We start from the raw sequence: 21332 nt of genomic DNA, 5'->3' as shown, positions 1-21332 counted from the left end.
TATATTACCTTCTTAAAATAAGTAATTTATGATTAAGAAAAGTCTGTCACAATTTTCAATGACTGGCTCATGAAATAGTGTACTTACTTTTTTACGAATTATTGAATATTTTTGTATGCCTGGATTCTGAAATCATTTCGAATTAAAGGTATAGTTTTATATAAAAATAATGTTCAAGGGACTTTTGTTTTGCGAAAATTTCGAATTACGGTGAATTTCGAATTATCCATGTTCTTATGAACGAGGTTTTACTGTATATGTGTTCAGCTGTGAAAATAGGGCAAAATTCTTCCTCTCTAACTTTACAATCCATAGTTCGAGCTTCATTTTGAAAGCTGTCAATATTTCGTGACAATTTAGCACCGATATCTTTTCGTTGCAGCTCCAGGTTGATAAATTTATAGATTCTTGGTGTGCTGGAGTAACGACGGAGTTCAGTCACTTACTTTCCCTACCTGGGATAAATCCAAATCCAAAACCGAAGAAATGTTACATGCTATAATTATTATAAAAATATAAATAGTATAAATGAGGCGTAGAGTTACAAAACCCGATCTGGGCGATTTTTCAAAAAAAATAGTTTTGAATGTATGCAGGAGCTCTTTCGTAAGATCTATCTTCTGTTCTAGGCGAGTTTTAAATTCCTGTTTCTTCAAAAAATCAAAATAGATATCGAGGTGACTGACTAAACCCGCTCTGAAAATAAATTTGTTCTGGTAAAACCCTCTCTGCGTAACCGGCCAATCAGACGCCGTGATTTAAATAATGACTCTTCACAAATGCTTTAATCTCCGTACAAACTGTCAACACGATAAGTGAGGAAGGTCGTAATTTTGCTCCGAATATTTTACTATTTTTTATTTTAAATAATGAATATTTCCATAGTTAGTGTAATGGAATCTCAACTAGGACAATCAAGGAAGCGTTTGAGAAATCCAGCTGCGTGGAAATATAACCTGTTACGTCAAGAAACGTATTTAAAAATTGACTGTATTTTGCCGTATTGTTATGAATAATCAAAAAAGTCTCCAGAGCGGGTTTAGTAACTCTACGTCTCAAATATGCGTTCATTTTTCACGGTCCTACCGAAACCACTTCGCGGACCCCAGTTTAAGAACCGCTGCCTTAACGTAACATAACGATTGATGTATTGAGTAGTGCTTATCAATAATATAATTGTTAACATATATACTATGTTATTATAAATAATTCTGTAGTAGTTCACTCGGAGGTAGTGATTCTAGGAATAATTCATATTTAGCCAAATATAATTTTTTGGTTTTTTCCAGTTCTTTTTTATAATGTTTTTTGTCTTTTTTGGACAAGTTGTTCCATGCTTCGGTCAATTGCTCAACACCAATGGGCCCATTGGTCTCTTTAATTATTTCGTAATAAAACTCCATCGCATTGCTGGAACAAAAGATGTTTAATTTACTACAACACCCATTGTGAAAAAATTTTATATTTTAATTGATAATCTCCAACATACCTCGGGGGTTCTTTCGGTTTTGGAACTTGGGAGTTTTTTCTGTGCATCTTCTTTGACCTATAAAATAAAAAAAATTGACTGACTACGACTGGTAAGATACAAGACATTACAAAAAAGAGAAATTATTATCAACGAATGACAAAAGAAGATAATATCGATGACCTAATGTTAATATCCCGTATCTGACTGTTAATAGTTCACACACGGTGCAACTACATAGCATTCCAATAACCCTTAACATTAAAAGTGGTAAAGTAAAGCACATAACACCTAATATAATAACATGCAATAAAATGTGATATATCGTCACCTAACTATTAAAACCTCGTAAGTCTGTTTGAGAAGAATGTTGAGGGGAAGGAAAAAACATAATACAAACAATATTTTAAACAGCTCTTTAATCGATGAATCTGCTAACACTGGTTGTGAAATACGAGGTTTTAAATCCATGTTTGAAACCACGAGGCCTACGAGTTTTTAAAATTTGCCGATAGATGAACAGCATACTAGTCTAGAGAACTGAAGTTTTGATTTTAAAATGTTTTTTTTGTTTAAATATTTTGTCGAACAAACTTTTGCCATAATATCGGACTAACGAGGTCTTAATAGTAAAGGTGACGATATATATATATTATATATATAAACAGAGCGTTAGAGCGAACCCTTTTTTGAGTTGCTCCGCTCCGGGACCTAATACTTGCTCCGGGTAAAAGTTTTAATAAGTATTATATGTATACAAAGTTAAAAAAAATAAAAACTAGGTAGTTTTAAAATAATCGCAATTTATTATTAATTCTATTAAACAAAATTTCCGACAGCAAATCGTCTCTCATTATTTGCATCTGCTGTCAAAAAAGTGAGGTTATTTATCACTCGGCAGTGTTGCCACATTTCAAATAATTCCAGTGTCGCAAAGTGGCAAAATATACTATTTTCATTGGATTTTAGGAATAAAAAAAAACATCCGGAGCAGTGGAGCACTACAAATTTTCGGTGCTCCGGGAAAAATACCATTGCTCCAGTGCTCCGCTCCAACGCTCTATATATAAAGATAAACATCCAAATTTGTTATATTACTTACTGTTTTATCTTTTAAATAATTTGAAAGTGACATTTTGAAGCTGAATTCAACACACGTCATGCAACACGCTTAGAGGCTAGATACGGGCTATTACAGATTTATTCCTGCAATGTTCAGATACGGGAAATTACTAAAATGGCTGTATCATTTTTGTTAAAATAACTACAGATATGGGAATTTCACAGTCGATGGGCAGGATTTTTTACCACGTTTTTATTAGCTCGTATTCTTGTTTGTCCGGTACAGATTTTTTCTTATGTGTCCAGTATAAATTTTTTCTTGTTTGTCCTATCTTGCAATCGATTTTTAATTAACTTCCCGACTAGCTAGACATTTGAAACTTTTAGAATATATGTACAAATATATGAACAACGCATTCTTTTAATACTTTTAGCCATCTTCTTTAACCTTTCTAACGCGGCAACTGACTTTAGTCAGCCTATACGCGCGAGTCATCCGCGCGTCAGCTGACTAAAGTCATTTCGATTTTCGTTTGCCTAGTACTCCTTTCGGCCAGGCGCGAATAATTCGAACATTGATTTAATTTATTCAGAAATCATCCTTCTCTTGACATCTGTCAATGGATAGCCTAAACTTTTGTTCTATCTAATTTAAATAAATATTTTTCGGGAGCGTGTCTTGAATAAAAAAATATCAGTCATCGGGCCAATTCAAATTTGCCGCGTATATAGTGTCTTGTCGCTTCTTAGTGCATGTGCGCCGAAGACATTTGACTGACGTGTTTGTAACGATACGAGTTTGCGATATAATAAGTTATATTGTTTTTTAATGATTGAAAAACTATTTGGTGCGTAAACTGTTAAATAGAATATTCGAAAGTTACATTGATCAAAGTGAATTTACAAAATATTTTTACAAAAGGAATGCTTTTGGAGATTGCATTCATTCGCCTATCTGCTATTATATTATCCGCGAGTTAATAGTTTCGGAAAATAATTTGAACAAGGTGTCATTTAAATATACCTAGGAGTCCGCGATTTAATATGTCTCTTTGTTTATCATTGATTAACATTTTTAAATACTATTTTCTGGTTATAGAATTAGGTGAATCAGACAAAAATTATTTATTTACCCTAGTTATCAGCCATTTATAAAGAAAAGACACGAACAATCAGACGCCCGTTCCCGCATAAATGCGGAAATTGTCGTATTACGCTAATACCAGGTCCCGCGCTACTGAATTTTTATACACTGCGCGAAAAATCGTCTGCTGGTGTGAGACAGACACTTGAGAATTATTTTTTTCGTAACACTATTCAAAAGGGTTTGATTCATGACTACTATTTTTTTTTATGGAGAATTCTTCTTATATTTATAGTCGAAAATAACTCAAGTTACTTACTATCACGTCATTATAATAAAATAAGAGATTACCTATTCTAGTACCAGGTTATTGAAGTAATATAATAAAAAAACAAATGAACTTGAAAATAAAATTGTGGTGACTATAAAGCATTTAGAAGTGCAAAAAGTGTTTGAAATTTAATATTTTACGAATTGTAATAGGTATTCGAAAAATAAACCGTTTTGTTATATAAACTATGTGTCATTCGATTCCATTCAGTTCGGGGTCAATGGTAGGTACAAACCAGGCACTGGTGGTAAGTACATTACTCTCAAATAGCCAGTAGTTCTCAAGGATGATTTATTTATACTCGACCTGCAGTGCTGCAATGTGTATGCGAGTTCAAACAAAAGTTACACAGTTTGAGATGTCCTGGATGCTATAAAAATGAGCTATTTATGACTGATATTTTTTTAACACACTCAACAAAAATGCTCATAAAAGTCATAAACCATATTATTATTCATTATGTGTATGACATATTTGTCGTAATCGTAGCCGTAGACTATAATACTGAACTGTTCTTACACTTGTTAATCTGTCATCGACGCATTAGTCCAGCACCATTTCGTAAGTGTCATGGCGCCGCTCGAGTAAGCCGGCATTTTTTCAATGAAGAAATCTTGTTCGTGATTTCTTATCAGTTTTAGGCGACGAATGTTTATTTTTAGAGTCACATAAAATATTAGGTTCTGTCATAATCATTTTTGAACTTGACTCCGATTTTTTACTACTCTATTTGTGTATGTTTGACTGACATTTATTACGATTTATTGATGCTTGAAATCACAACGCGCACTGTTGTACTAAGTCGGGATTCGTAACGCTTAGAAAGGGTTAAACAGAATTGAATTCATTTTCAGTTAATTCTGTTTTATATGGAAAGTTATTTCAGAAAAAATTCATTGCTAAGGGGGTCCTAGCAACTAAATTATTAATATATATGTGCGTTACTATGGAAATAAATATGAAATGTCAAAATGACATTTCAGTGTTCTATATTTATTAATACATAGAATTGTCAAGTTTATATGATTCAACAGAAAATTTAAAAACTTGGTATATAAAAAGATCTTTTTATCTTGTAATTATATTGTTTTTAGTACATCAAAGAGTCATTTTCGTTATATATGTCAGATACGGGGTATTGACATTAGACCATCGATATATAGCATGATAATTAAGTACCTCGGAGTGTCCACAGTATCTTCTACACTGTATGATGGTGATAATGTAAATTCGGATTGATTGGATGCCTTCTTTTTATTTTTTTTTATTTCCACTCTGTAAAATAAATAAATCGTATCATTACCATGACAATATGATGAGAGTACATAATATTCGGTAATTAAAAATACCAACTTGTAATATCAATTTTATCACTTTCCGATTAGTCTTATCCATTACTACTCGCTGAATATACATACGTATTACATTCTTGGATATGTAAAAATTTTTAACTTAATTATTGCGATTTTTTAAATCTAATTTGATTAATAAATCTTGTGGGAACGTGATGTTCGACAACTAATTAGTGTTGCCAATAACCAAAATAAATTCAATAATTTTTTTGTCTCTAAAACAGCAACACCTTTATTTGAATATCAATTCGACATTGGATACTAAACATTAATTAATATGCAAACATGGCTTCTGATCAATAGACACCAATTTGGCTTGAAGAATTCTTGCGGGAACGGAAACAGACACGTAAAATCTTACCTTTTTTTTATCGGCGTTAGGAATGAATATTTGTTAAAATATTTACAAACCTTGGAAGCGATTTTAGACACAGGATAATACAGGGAATAGTTTTATTAAAAATTATCATTTGTGTTTTTAAGTTTCAGAACAAAAATTCGTAACTTCGGGAAAAGTTTGCAAAATTACACTTCTTGCTAGAAATGCGAAAAGTAGGTACGGCATATGTCAATAATTTTCAGATATTTTATGGGTTATCATATGACAATAGATTATGCTATATAATACAAGCAGTTTTGTAAACCTTTAGGACATAATTGGTTTTCTATTTAGCACTAAACTTAAAATTCTGAAGAAAAATAAACGAAAGTTTTTGTTTATTGAACTTTGACTACCATCAACAGCACTGCAGGAAAAAAATGTCAATAGATTAATCATGGGCTACGCTAATAACTACATAGCATAATGGACACTTTGGGGAAAATGAGTTGTGTGTGGAGAATTTCATTTTCGGCATGCTGAACGTAGTGTTATTCTAACCCCCGATGTTAAGTTTAAGTTCAGATGGTCGCTTGAGTGTGAATGACATAATATGTTCGGGCAGTGATGAATAATACACGAGTTGGTATTTTCTTGGTTTTATTTTATGGTAATAAAGTTCAGTAACACGGAACTAAGAAATGACTGTCATATTAATTTTAGTTTGAGTTGAAAGGATTAATTTATAATATGGAATTTAGATATGGTGAGAGACACGGAACAGTGGCACATGTTGACTACATTAAAGGAAGCCTCAATGACAACTGTATCATTTCCGTTGCGTCGTTGTCTTTGGTCTATAAATGACCATAGACAACATGACAGTTGTAGGGTGATATAACCTCTACAGCTGAAAGTGTATCAGCAACAGATATAACAATTAATATATCGACGGAATCAATGAAGTTGTTTCGTTTTGCACTACTCTAAAGTTGCAAATTGCCCCTAACGCCAAATTGACATAGCTAACTCGATAGTTTCCAAAATAATTTTGAAAAACTAAATGAAGTACACGATTGAATTGGCTATGGGTTTATAGATCGAGTGATCCAAAATTAGTGAATCATTAATGACAGCTAGTAAAGCCGTTGGGTTAAATGATTAAAAGTTGAATAGCCAAAAATTGTAGACCAGTGTTCCTTCAATAGGGAATGAAGCGCCATCGCATGATTGTGTACATATTCAAGAAAAAATATTTACTTATTTCGCGAAAATGCTTTATCATAAACTCAACATGCTCCCATGATATTGAATTTAGTTAAACAAAACACAAAGACAAAACTACTGTGAAGTCGCAACATTCGCTCCAAGGATCTAAAAAAATACTGCTGAATATAAATTGACAACGAAATCAAAAGGGTGAGAGATTTTTTGAAACGATCGACAGAAACCTCTTGTTTTTTTCAATTTATGAGAAAACTCATGGCTGGTGAATTTATTCATCAATAAAATCTGGTAATTTTATAAAAACTTTTAATGCTCGATAGACATGCAAAAATGCTAGGTTTAACACCATATGAAAAATACTAGACCTGTCAAGTATATATAATTTTGTATCGTAAATATTTCACTATAATAATGTCAACATAAATTTTACTGATAGTTTTATAAATGAGTTTAAAAACTAAAAAATCTTAACACCACTGCACATGGATGTACTGAAATATGACTATATTCTAAAACATTAGATCGAGAGGTGTAAAAGAATACTATTTTATGTAATAAAAATACTTTATGCAGTCATCAAATGTTATAAAAATGTTGTAAAAGGATAATAAGGCTTCAAAATTATATAAATAGATTATCTACAACACTTAAGGAATGTTCAGGCTAATGCTTTGAAAATACAATAAAATCTCCATTTTGACCTTCGTTGGGCATGTGGGTCCTTAAGCGAAATTTGAATTTGGAATTTGTATTTGTAAAGTATCATCCTACGAGTTCATTACTAGAATACGCAAACAGTAAAACGTGGAACCAGTATTGGCGCTATGATTGAAGACATATTCGAGAGTGGAATCTTGCAAAGGATCTTCGGCACTGTCTGGGATATCACTCGTAACTCTATAAGCTCTATAAGCTATAAGGGCCTGACATCATCAGATTTATCAAAACCCTGGCCACATATCAATGAACTTGATGGCATACAAAAATTCTTGAGTCAACCTGAGGTGACCAAGGTCCATGCAGACTATAGCACAGTGAAAGAAGAGAAGACTAATATCATGCAGTCATTGGCGGAACCATGGTAAAAATTATTACCTTTCATAAGTGGGTATTTCTTTTTCTTCTTCAACAACATTTATTGTTTTCTTTTTCTTCTTTTTCGTAGGCTCACTGTTTTCCCTAAAAATCAATTGAACTGAATTTATTAGATTGCAGTTGACAGTCAAACAAGTATAGGATTGTGTTATAAATTTTTCGTCCATAGTTATCGATAACACAAAAGATCGCTGAATTTCGAGACACTATTTTTCATAACAATATCTTATGAATACAACAAATAATGATTCTTTCGAAAATAGATATAATTCTGTGAAATTAAGTTGTTTTTTTTTTATTTGTTTATCGCAAACATTAAAATATTAAAAAATTTTCTCTAAATATGTCATAGTTTCAGTCAAGACTATCGAACTTCACGTTTATAAAATTAAAATTCAATTCTTGTCATTAGTAGAGCTATGATTTGAGTTACCCCATCTCCACCCGTCATGTATATGCAGCCGCGATTTGTGCATAGCCGCCTTCCATGACGCTATAAACATGACAGAATGATAAGTGCCAGATTTCCTTGTACCGAAACAAAGCCTGCACAGGACTAATGTAACAACAATGCACCATGGTGTTTAAAGAGAGTTACTGTATTTTTCTGTATTATGTAAATTGTTTTTTTTCTTATTTATCTAGGTAGGCTTGCTGCATAAAATATCCTAAGTTTATCTATTTACCGGAAGAACCTAAAATATTTACTATTTGTTTAAAAGTTTGCTTACCCCATTGAACTTATAAGAGGGCTCTTCAAATTAAAACGGCAGTTCCATTTTTGTGAAATGTTGGTAATTGACATGGCAATTAATTATTGCATTCTTAAAATAAATGAAAAGTTTGTAATAAGGTTTGATTAAAAATATTTGTGTTGATATAAATTAAACTTACTTTATAATATCACTCTCTTCGGGTAGAACAGTGTAGTCATTTTCTTCTGTGGATCGGCTTGATTTTGTCTTTTTCTTTTTGGTAGGTGTTGATTCCGCCACACTAGAAAAAAATGTAAGCATAAATATAATTTTTTTAATCTATCTTATAGTGGCATGACTTCGAAAAGAGACCCATAGATGGCGCGGCCCATTGACTGGACACCACAAGCGCTATGTAGACAGATTAGGATTTAATTCCATGTTTAGCGGCGTGACTTCGAAAAGAGACCCGTACGTGGCGCTGCCCATTGACTGGACACCGTTAGCACTACCTATATAGAGGTTAAAAATATTTGTGTTGATATAAATTAAACTTACTTTATAATATCACTCTCTTCGGGTAGAACAGTGTAGTCATTTTCTTCTGTGGATCGGCTTGATTTTGTCTTTTTCTTTTTGGTAGGTGTTGATTCCGCCACACTAGAAAAAAATGTAAGCATAAATATAATTTTTTTAATCTATCTTATAGTGGCATGACTTCGAAAAGAGACCCATAGATGGCGCGGCCCATTGACTGGACACCACAAGCGCTATGTAGACAGATTAGGATTTAATTCCATGTTTAGCGGCGTGACTTCGAAAAGAGACCCGTACGTGGCGCTGCCCATTGACTGGACACCGTTAGCACTACCTATATAGAGGTTAAAAATATTTGGGTAGATATAAATTAAACTTACTTTATAATATCATTCTCTTCGGGTAGAACAGTGTAGTCATTTTCTTCTGTGGATCGGCTTGATTTTGTCTTTTTCTTTTTGGTAGGTGTTGATTCCGCCACACTAGAAAAAAATGTAAGCATAAATATAATTTTATTAATCTACTCTTATAGCGGCGTGACTTCGAAAAGAGACCCATAAATGTCGCTGCCCATTGACTGGACACCACAAGCGCTATGTAGACAGATTAGGATTTAATTCCATGTTTAGCGGCGTGACTTCGAAAAGAGACCCATACGTGGCGCTGCCCATTGACTGGACACCGTTAGCACTACCTATATAGAGGTTAAAAATATTTGGGTAGATATAAATTAAACTTACTTTATAATATCATTCTTTTCGGGTAGAACAGTGTAGTCATTTTCTTCTGTGGATCGGCTTGATTTTTTCTTTTTGGTAGGTGTTGATTCCGCCACACTAAAAAAAAATGTAAGCATAAATATAATTTTTTTAATCTACTCTTATAGTGGCATGACTTCGAAAAGAGACCCATAGATGGCGCGGCCCATTGACTGGACACCACAAGCGCTATGTAGACAGATTAGGATTTAACCCTATGTTTAGCGGCGTGACTTCGAAAAGAGACCCATACATGGCGCTGCCCATTGACTGCACACCGTTGGCACTACCTATATAGACAGGTGAGGAAAAGTTTGATTAAAAATATTTGAGTTGATATAAATTAAACTTACTTTATATCACTCTCTTCAGGTAGAACAGTGTTGTCTATTTCTTCTGTGGATCGGCTTGATTTTGTCTTTTTCTTTTTGGTAGGAGTTGACTCCACCACACTAGAAAAAAATGTAAGCATAAATATAATTTTTGTAATCTACTCTGTATTTTAAAATCAATTTATAATTACCACAATCAAAATAATTATAGACACCGACTCGAAATAAATATATGATTGAATTGAAGGTTTCATAAAAACAATTCAAAAAAGGATTATCTATGTTAGAAATACCGTGTATTTCAATGGACATTTTCTCCTACATGAAAAATATACAAGAACACATTGATTATTTCACACCTATTGTCATAATTTAGCAAATTTCTCTAATTGAAGAATTATATCTTTTTATCACTTATACCCCCTTTACACGTGCATGGATTTACTGCTGACAGTGATTAATTCAGAAGCTTCCGAACTTTTTTGATTCATGCATGCAATCTGCAGGATAATATATGTTTACTGTACATTTCCTTGTTATGGCCGCGATATACGCACTATTGCTGGCAGTAAATCAATGCTCATGTATGGGCGATATTATTATTTTTAATCTTGCTCAAGAGATCCTAAACGGATCCCACAAAATATTAGGCTATGCGGATGATCTGGTGGTGCTCGGGAAAAAATGGTGCTGAAATTGGCGTTATGATTCAAGACATATTCGAGCGTGGAATCTTCCAAAGGATCTTCGGCACTGTCTGGGATGTCACTCGTAACTCTATAAGCTCTTTGAAGGGCCTGACATCATCAGATTTATCAAAACCCTGGCCACATATCAATGAAACACCTGATATTTAGTGGATCAGAAGAGAATGGAGGTCCAGAGTCTTCGGTCACTTGATAGCATACAAAAATTCTTGAGTCTACCTGAGGTGACCATGGTTCACACAGGCTATAGCACCGCAAAAGAATATAGGACTAATATCATGCAGTCATTGGCGGAACCATGGTAAAAATTATTACCTTTCATAAGTAGGTATTTCTTTTTCTTCTTCAGCAACATTTATTGTTTTCTTTTTCTTCTTTTTCATAGGCTCACTGTTTTCCCTAAAAATCAATTGAACTGAATTTATTAGATTGCAGTCGACTGTGAAACAGGTACAGGATTGTGTTATAAATTTTTCGTCCATAACTGTCGACAACTCAACAAATCAACAACACAATAAATCGCTGGATTTCGAGACACTATTTTTCATAACAAATTCTTATGAATACAACAAATATAATGATTCTTTCGAAAATAGATATATTTCTGTGAAATTAAGTTGTTTTTTTATTTGTTTATCGCAAAGATTAAAATATTAAAAATTTTCTTTAAATAGTCATATTTTCGGTCAAAACTATCAAACTTCATGTCTATGAAAATAAAATTCAATTCTTGTCATTAGTAGGGCTATGATTTGAGTTACTCCATCTCCACCCGTCATGTATATGCAGCCGCGATTTATGCACAGCCGCCTTCCATGATGTTATAAACATGTTAGAATGAAAATATTTTAGTGCCACATTTCCTTGTCCCGAAACAAAGCTGCACAGGACTAATGTAGAAACTATATTCTATATTTTTCCGTAGTAAATTGTTTTTTTTTCTTCTTATTTATCTAGGTAGGCCTGCTGCATAAAATATCCTCAAGTTTATCTGTTTGCCGGAAGAACTAAAAATATTTACTATTTGTTAAAAAAATTTGCTTTGGAAATTGGACTTATATTTTATTATCATTTATTATCAATATGTAACTGTGTTTCCTTGATAAATTAAAAAAAAAAAAAAAGAGTGCTCTGCAAATTAAAATGGCAGTTTCCATTTTTTTTAAATGTTGACAATTTACATGGCAATTAATTGCATTCTTAAATTAAAAGAAAAGTTGGTAAAGGTTTGATTACATATACTTGGTTGTATATAAATTAAACTTACTTTATAATATCACTCTCTTCGGGTAGCACATTGTACTCTTTTTCATCTGTGGATCGGCTTGATTTTGCTTTTTTCTTTTTGGTTGGTGTTGATTCCACTACACTAGAAAAAAATGTAAGCATAAATATAAATTTTTTAATCTACTCTGTATTTTAAAATCAATATACAATTAGCAAAATCAAAATAGTTATAGACAGCGACTATAAATAAATGTATGGATGAATTGAAGGTTTGATAAAAACAATTCCAAAAAAGGATTATCTATGTTAGAAATACCGTGTATTTTATTTGGACATTTTCTATATGAAAAAGATATAAGATCAACATAGATTATTTCACACCAATTTTCATAAGTTAGCAAATTTCTCTAATTGAAGCCTTATGTATATCTTTTTATCACCTATTACTTTTAATCTTGCTCAAGAGAAACCGGTAAAGGCCGGTTCGGATTAGTCGAGTGGTGAGTAGGGAATCCAATCCCGGGATCCCGGGATCCCGAGCTATTTTCGATACCTATGAATCCCGGGATTGATAAACATAATCCCGGGATTTCGGGATTGATTTTTTTATCAATTTTTATGGAAAATATAACAGAAAAAATACTTTTAATACAAAATAACTACATTAGAAATAAACTGAGTTTGAATGAAGTTTGATGTGTAGGTTGCCGATTCATTTTATTTTTTCACAAAGATTATTAAAAATGAGAAAGATTGGTAAAAAAAACAATGCTTCGCACTTTTAACAAAGTAATTCCACCATGATATCATACGTTTTACGGCAGTTTCATATTTGGCTGACTAATTAGATTTATGAAGCGGAAAGGCCATAAGTACGCCATGATTATTTGCTTTACTATTTTAAATCTCACTGATCTATTCATTATGTCTTTACTATCAGAAATAGCAATCTCATATTAAATTCACATTATTATTTATATTACAATATTATTTACTCCATTAAACTTGTGTATTTCCAAGATTTAACGTATACAATATTAACAATAAATGTCTTAACCTTTTCCACTCGAAATTTTTTTTATAGGTACGAGGGTGGGTCAATAAGTCCTTAGAAAAGCCGACAAGTGGCGCGACTAGTACTGTAAGCGGTTTGTTTTCATGCAGCGGCACTACCGATTCAGTATGCTGCAAAGTTTCAATCAGATTGGTCGGGTTGTTGTGTGTTTTTCGTACATTTAAAAAAAAATTTGCTTGTGGAAAATGGAAAAATGGAAAATGGAGAAAATTGAGTTTAGAGCTGTTATTAAACATTTTAATATAAAAGGGTTAACAGCAAAGGAAATAAAAAATGAGTTGGATTTAGTTCACGGCATATCTGCTTCTTCACTTGCAACTATTTATAACTGGTTAAATGAATTTAAACGTGGTCGTACATCAACAAAGGATGAACCACGCTCAGGACGTCCTGTAGAGGTGACTACACCAGATATGATCAATAAAATCCACGATATGGTGTTAAGTGACCGAAGATTAAAGTTGAGTGAGATAATTGAGGTTACAGGGATCTCAAAAGGTAGCGTCATTTCTATTTTACATGACAAATTGGGCATGAAAAATATTTCTGCAAGATGGGTGCCGCGTTTGCTCACAGTCGACAATAAACGCAATAGGGTGGTGGCCTCTAAAGCCCTGTTGTCGCTCATGCAACGCAATCCGGATGAATTTTTTCGTCGCTTTGTGACTGTAGATGAAACATGGATACACCACTATACTCCCGAGACGAAAGAACAGTCAAAGCAGTGGATTGCGAAGACAAACCATGTCCAAAGAAAGCGAAAACCGTAAAATCAGCTGGTAAGGTTATGGCTACTGTATTTTGGGATGCACGTGAAATTATTTTCGTTGACTATTTGGAAAAAGGAAAAACAATAACAGGGGATTATTATGCATCTTTATTGGACCAGCTAAAAAACGAAATTGAAGAAAAATGGCCTCATTTAAACAGGAAAAAAATCCTCTTTCATCAGAACAATGCCCGTGTTCACACATGTTTACGATCAATGGCTAAAATTGAAGAATTGAAGTTCGAATTGGTCGACCACCCACCGTATTCGCCAGATTTAGCCCCCAGTGACTTTTTCCTTTTCCCAAACTTAAAAAAATGGCTAAGTGGACAAGGTTTTTTTTCAAATGAAGAAGTCATCGATCGGACAAATGCTTATTTTGAGGACCTTCCGAAAACTTATTTTTCTGACGGTTTAAAAAAAATTGAGAAACGTCTAACCAAGTGTATTGAGCTCCAAGGAGATTATGTTGAGAAATAAAAAAAAAATACAAAAATAAAAACTGTTTTAATGCTTTTTTCTAAGGAATTATTGACCCACCCTCGTATCATGCAGTCATTGGTGGAACCATGGTAAAAATTATTACCTTTCAGACGTAGGTGTTTCTTCTTCTTGTTCAGCAACATTCTTCTTTTTCTTCTTTTTGGGAGGCTCGTTTTCCCTATAAATCAATTGAACAGAATTAATTAGATTGCAGTCGACTATGAAACAAGTATAGGATTGTGTTTTAAATTTTTCATCCATAACTATTGACAATTCCACGAGTGATACACAAAAAATCGCAGGGTTCCGAGACACTATTTTTCATAACAAAGTATTATGAATACAAACTAGATATATTTCTGTGAAATGAAGTCTTTTTTTTTCAAATTTTTGTTTATCGCGAAGATTAAAATATTAAAAACTTGCATCGGAATAACAAAGAAATTAAATCGAGAATTATCAATTCTCATCTCATCTCAGTTCTCAGTTATCAGTCGTAATAATATTTAATAATTATTGATATAGCAATTTTGTTTTTTCGATTGCAATATTCTAAGGCTATTTGCCATTGGCTATAGAAATGGTATAAAATCACAAAGCCCCTCTCATTTTCGGTAGTGACACACGACGATGATTGTTAAGCAAATTATGCAAATGTCTGATTTCAATAGTAAAATTATAAAAACATGACTTATAAACTGTATGCAATCGGTTTTCAACGATTATTTACATGAAAATAATAAAAAAATCGCGATATCTTGAAACCCATAGGATTAAAAGAAATTAAAAAGAAAAACCATATTATATCGTATGTTTGACTGTTATGCAAATAGCTGTGGATTTCGGATCATTCCGTGACTGATTAATAATTAGGGACTGGATTTATATGCTAGTGCATGTTTTGTTAGGGTGTATGCAGAGCTATGAGAGTTGCACAGAAATCCATTTTAAAAGACGCAGAATCCAAAAATAAAATGTTATGCATATAAATGCATATTTGAGACTAATTAGAGCATATTTGAGACAATAGTGCATATTTCATAAATAAATGCATATTTTAGGACTTTTGCATTTATAATTTTAGTTTTTTTTTAATTATTTTATCGAAATATAACTAAATTAGTTGGGTAGATAGTTTAGATGCACTTGCATATTTTAATGGCATCCCCGAGCTGTAGATTTATCGGAAAAGGTGAAGTTAATTCAGGCACCTTTATTTAAATTTTGCCCGATCACCTCTGTGGACGTTGAGGTTGTTTTCTAAAATACTGATAGAAAAATTTTATGCCAGAGCACAACATTGAAAAAAATATTGTAACCTTTTTTCGGACAAAAAAAAACCAGCAAATAGTAATAATTAGGAATACTAGTTTTTGTTTTTTAAAGTTGTGTTTAGTATACTTTGCATTTCTTATTCAATTATTTGTACTTTGTATTGATTATTTGTGTTTTTTTGTTATTGTATCATATTGATTACGATTATTAATTTGTTATAAAATAATATTGGGTGAAATGGGTATTTTTTCTATAAAAAATGACAATTTTTAACTGCATATTTCTTCGGTTTTAGTGCATATTTTAATGATTTTAAGTGCATATGTGTATCATGTTTTTTGTTGTATATCTATACAGTAAAACCTTGTTACAAGCGGAATTACTATTTCCGTCCCGTTCTATCGCATGCCAAAGTATACGAAAAGAAGATACGTATTTTTGTGTTTATCAATGACCACCACCTATAATTATGCTGGGTCCCCTACATTAATTTCTTAGTCTTTGAAATGTTTTAACTTACAAGAAACATTGTCAGTACAGTCTCATAGTAATCCTTATTGTAAAAACATCACAGTTCTTACAATATCATATCGTTGTTAGTGTTTATTACAGGCGGACCTCGACTTTCGAACGTTCGACTTTCGCACAATTCGCTATTTCGCACATTTAAAAAAAAATATTTTTTTAAAACATCGCGCTGTGTGGTAAAGATATCCCCCTCTCGCTCACTCACAAGCAAGTGCATTTCTTGCATCACTTGCATCCTGCTCGCACCCGTCACTTTGCTTGTGAGCTAACTAGGATAGGTTTAGAGCCGAGCCACACCGGGCGACACTGGGCGACCAGGTGTGGCATGGTTCATATAACTGCATACATCGGTCTGGTCTCGGCGACTGGTCTCGAGACCAGAGTCGCCCGGTGTGGCTCGGCTCTTAGTCTTGCGCAGGAGCACGTGCAGGCTTGTTGTGTTGTGCGTTTTGCTAATTTGATTCATTTGAAATATTTCACCCTAAAGATTTATAAACAAGAGTGAGAAACAGAAGAATTGCAGTGTTGATACGAACAAAGAGAAATCAAGGACTTATAAACTTCACATGACGTTCTGATTGCGGTGAATCTTTTGCTTCAATCGGACGTTCGTATGATACAAACAGGTCTACTACGATATGTTCAATTTTGAAAAATAAAAATGTTCAAAATTGTGGAAATACATCTTTAAAGGTTGTTTCCAAAAGACACGGCATAGTTATGGATGAAATGGAAAAATATTTGTCATCATGGATCGACGAACAACATCAAAAAGATGTCCCTCTGAATATTTCAATTATTCAAGCGAAGGCTCTTAGTTTGCACAAAGATTGGAAGGCTAGATTAAAAGAAGATTCTAACACGATTTTTCAAGCAAGTAACGGTATGTTTATATTAAATTCACTGGAGAATCGGCTGATGCGGATAAAGATGCTGCAAAAGAATTTAATTCCTCATTATCCAAAATTATTGAAGATGGAGAATATTCCTCTAGCCAAATATTTAATGTAGATGACACAGGTTTATTTTGGAAAAAAATGCCTAGTCGTACATTCTTATCTAAGGAAGAATCAGTTGCCCCTGGGCATAAACCTTCTAAAAACCGGTTGACATTGCTTCTTGGAAACTTGGCTGGTAATTTAAAATTGATGCCAATGTTAATTTATCAACCAGAAAATCCCAGAGCATTGAAAGGGAAGGATAAAGAATTGCTTCAGTAATCAAATAAGAAAGCCTGGGTTTACTGCGTTAATATTAAAAGATTGGTTCACTTTACATTTCGTGCCAGCAGTTAAGCAATATTGTAAAGTTAATGATTTACCATTTAAAATATTTTATTTAAAATAAGAAAAAGAAGAGTGGCAAACAGTTAACTCTTGATAGCTTTTTAAGGGAAACACATGCAAACCCCACTTAAACATGTGTCTTAAACATCTTATATTTACTTGATAAATAAATATTCCAAAATAAATTCTTCTTTCTTCTTCTTTGCCCATATCCGCCCCTTAACTGGAGCATATGGACACCACGCGGCGCCTCCAAGAATCCCTGTCGCTCGCCAGTCTTCTTGCTTCGTTCCAGGTCAAACCAGCATCCCGTAGCTCCGCCGTATACACTCTGTAGATTGTATTTAGCGGCCTTCCAGGACGCCGGAATCCGGTCGGCTTGAAGAACAGGCAAGCCAGGTTAAAGTTCTCTTCTGGCATCCGCAGCACGTGGCCGAGCCAGGTCCAACGTCGCCTCTTCACTTTCAGCGTGATGAGAGGCTGCTTGGTACGTTCTCTTATCTCCTCGTTGCTCCTAAAGTCATACCACCGCACACCCAGTATTCGTCGCAAACATCTGTTTTCGAAGCTCAGTATACGGTTGCTCTGAGCCTTCGTAAGGTGCCATGATTCGCTACCGTAAAGCAGCACCGTCAGAATGCAAGCGTCGAATAGGCGGCATTTGGTTTTGACCGAGTACAATCGTGAGTCCCAGACATTTCGCATTGAGTTGAATGTTGCTCCAGCCATTCCCATTCGGATAGCGAGCTCTTTCTGCAAAATGCCATCTCCCGTGATGTGTACCCCCAGGTACTTGAAGCTGTCGACGCTCTCGATGCTCTGTCCATCGCTAATCAGACACAATTTAATTTTTTTTTTACTTCCCTCTACTTTCGAACATTCAACATTCGCACACCTTTTCAGGAACCAATTATGTGCGAAAGTCGAGGTCCTCCTGTATTATAATATAAAATCACTGATATTAATAAATACCTTAAAAATATAAGTTTTAATGAAAAATTGTATGTGTTTGTGGGGGGGGGAGGGTGTACATTGACCGCAGCGGGTGACGAGTGAAACGAACCCTAGTAACGCCACTGCTCAGATGCGTTGATGATCCGCACATACAATCGAAAAATTAGAGGGAACATTGGTGACTGATGGATACTTTCTTTAATCTATTAGGTGGCCTAAGAAATCATAACTAGGAGTTGATGTCTAGGCTTCTGAAGAATGTGCTTTTCTATAAACGTCGTATTTTGTGAGATGTGATATGACAGGACGTCCATTGACGTCCTGTACTGTGGAACGGAATACGATACGACGTTTATAGAAGTCGAATTTTGGATTAAAACAATATGTTCCCTGCTACTTGTGTCACGGTGCTGACATATTTCCATTAGAGTGTCGTATCTTAAGACTTAACTCATTTCTATATATCTAAATCGAAAATTTAAAAAAAAAAATTTTAATGTGTCATATCACTAACATGTGTCCGTGGATGTGTTAAATGAACTTTGCTATTAATAATTATTTACTTTTCGTCGGTAATTTTCTACAAACACGTATCTCAAAAAACACAACTTTTCAGGAGAGGCAAATAACAGCTTTATTTTCTCAGTTTTTAATTTAGAAATAAATTTTCTTCTATGAAATATCCATTTAATATAGTTATATTATCATGAAAAAAATGTTGTTTCTTCAATTTATCGCACTATACTTTCGACCGATCAGTCATATACGAGAAAGAACTTCAGTATAATCATCTGTCGGAGTTCAGTATTCTGTATACTTACAAACACGTAACTCAAGATACGAGTTTATAATATTTATAAAAGTCTTTCTAACAACTCAAAACTGACAAAAATTGAGATACGTGTTTGTAGAAAATTAGTGACTTTTTGTAATAAGTTATTTAGTAACTGAATTAGAACTAAGATGATAATATTTACTGACCCTTTTGGTTTTTTCTTTTTGGTCAATGTTAACTCATATTCCTCTCTGACGTCTGGGTCCAGGTTCGCAAGAAAAGTGGCGTACTTCTCCTGATACTCCTTTTGCTGCAGCTGATGTTTCTTCAATAGCTCCTCTTTTTCCTCACTGGTCGTGTTCTTCCACTTATGACCCACATCTTGCAAGCTTATCTATCAACATGAACAACATATCATTATGCCTTTAACCTTCGCAGAAAGGTGGCCATGACTTTATTTTTTTTCAGTTCAGTGTTTATTCAAATAAAAGTCAGTTGCATTACATCACGGTATACAATTACAGCTGTACCTTAGAGCTGAAAGTCTGGAAGTCACATATTCAATATTTTGCAGGAGAGCAGTTCTAACATAGATAGTTAATCTAGTTAAAATACTCACTCGCGTTCGGACTAAAACTCAGTATGTTAGACTTCCACACTTTTACAACGATTAGATGGCCATTAGATATGATTAGCATGCTATTTAAATGTGGTAATTAATTAGTAATTATCTAGTCAGCAGTCTCAATGTGTTAAAGGAAAAATGACTTAAATTGGACACTCTTCCAGCTATTCAGTATAATAATTGGACTACTGTCATTTTAGAAGTAAGTATTTTGAAAACCATGTGACATTGGACTCCTAAATTTTTAGTATTAAAAGAACGTGAATACACATTTAAATCTGCATACTTAACTCAAAAATGATAAAAATGTGACTTCCGCACTTTTAGCTCTAAGGTACAGAGATGTACAACTGTGATATTTCACATTATCACAGATGTCATCATACAGATGGTCATCAGGTATTTGATATGGAGATATCTTTGTTCTATTTGCACACAACAAAAATAAGCTGATCAGCTTGCGCGTCACTGCTAATGTATTTCAAAGGAAGGTTCGCTCACGTGCAACTAATTTCACAACAGTTTAGAACGTGTCCGTGACTAATCACTAGAGATGCGACAACCAAATCGCCAGGCTACTAATTACAAACTGAAACAGTGTTGCCCTCAGAGTAATAATATAAAAAGTGTGTATTGTTCAGATATATGAAGCCGTGTTTCTTGCGTATAATGCACAGTTGAACCTAAATTTTATTATTATTAACTTAACTATGTAACATTATACCATCGTGTTGCATCTCAGTATGGCTAGCAAATTTAAACACAACATAGTTAACCATATTTTCTAATATATTAACTAAAAATAATTACCCAAAAACAATAAATTTCAGCCATACTTGCTCGCAGTTTTTGAATGAACGGAGTCATTCAAACCAATATTTACCGGCAACGTGTACAATAAACATTTAATTCATCCGTAGAAATTCTATCTTACTCTAACGCATATTTCGGAGAATATAAGCGTGCCGAATGCTTTCTCAGTCACACTTATGGTTCATTTTTGTTCAGACCTCGGTGTTGCCTCTAATATAAATATCAGTAGATTCAATGAAAAATCGTAATATTTTCTTTTTCTCACCAAAATGTCAATAGCCCCATGTTTACACATTGATACTGAAAGTCACTCAAAACATTGAAATGTAAATGAACTTTTTTAAAATATAAATTTTTTGGCAGTTAATTACAGGCTGTCCGTCCGACTATTATACCCTCATAATGTTCCAATTTGTGATCTCTCTCACTAATGAGTAACTCCTATGTAAAACATTACTTACTAAGTAGTTTGTTACTCCAATCACCAACCCGCCTACTAGTTGCGTCATTTTTTTAGTTTCTATGCTGGCGGAAAGTATAAAACTAAATTGATGA

General features: G+C 33.6%; 2 protein-coding genes across 5 annotated transcripts in view; one reads left to right on the top strand and one right to left on the bottom strand.

Annotated features, from left to right (window-relative positions):
- The window catches only part of LOC147072555 (uncharacterized), a 130100-nt gene that overhangs the window by 75630 nt on the left and 33138 nt on the right, over positions 1 to 21332 (bottom strand). Inside the window, exons 9-21 of one of the 2 annotated variants that reach the window (XM_085946943.1) lie at positions 19546 to 19733; positions 14625 to 14699; positions 12235 to 12336; positions 11283 to 11366; positions 10282 to 10380; positions 9911 to 10006; positions 9551 to 9652; positions 9192 to 9293; positions 8833 to 8934; positions 7939 to 8022; positions 5125 to 5220; positions 1490 to 1546; positions 183 to 1410 (exon numbers count right to left, since the gene is read on the bottom strand). In XM_085946943.1, coding sequence (XP_085803069.1) covers positions 1200 to 1410; positions 1490 to 1546; positions 5125 to 5220; positions 7939 to 8022; positions 8833 to 8934; positions 9192 to 9293; positions 9551 to 9652; positions 9911 to 10006; positions 10282 to 10380; positions 11283 to 11366; positions 12235 to 12336; positions 14625 to 14699; positions 19546 to 19733 — 1398 coding nt within the window. In that variant the 3' untranslated portion in view covers positions 183 to 1199. The remainder of the gene's footprint in view (positions 1 to 182; positions 1411 to 1489; positions 1547 to 5124; positions 5221 to 7938; positions 8023 to 8832; positions 8935 to 9191; positions 9294 to 9550; positions 9653 to 9910; positions 10007 to 10281; positions 10381 to 11282; positions 11367 to 12234; positions 12337 to 14624; positions 14700 to 19545; positions 19734 to 21332) is intronic. The other variant, XM_085946944.1, reaches the window with a different exon arrangement.
- Positions 1 to 21332, top strand: part of LOC147072556 (uncharacterized) — a 135355-nt gene that overhangs the window by 85749 nt on the left and 28274 nt on the right. The window lies entirely within an intron of this gene.

Source organism: Rhyacophila brunnea, unplaced genomic scaffold (assembly GCF_057557595.1).
Source record: "Rhyacophila brunnea isolate RB1 unplaced genomic scaffold, BYU_Rbru_1.0 scaffold_2, whole genome shotgun sequence".
NCBI classification, from domain to species: domain Eukaryota; kingdom Metazoa; phylum Arthropoda; class Insecta; order Trichoptera; family Rhyacophilidae; genus Rhyacophila; species Rhyacophila brunnea.
The sequence above is the reverse complement of the archived record's forward strand: the minus strand, read 5'-3'. Positions and strand labels throughout refer to the sequence as shown.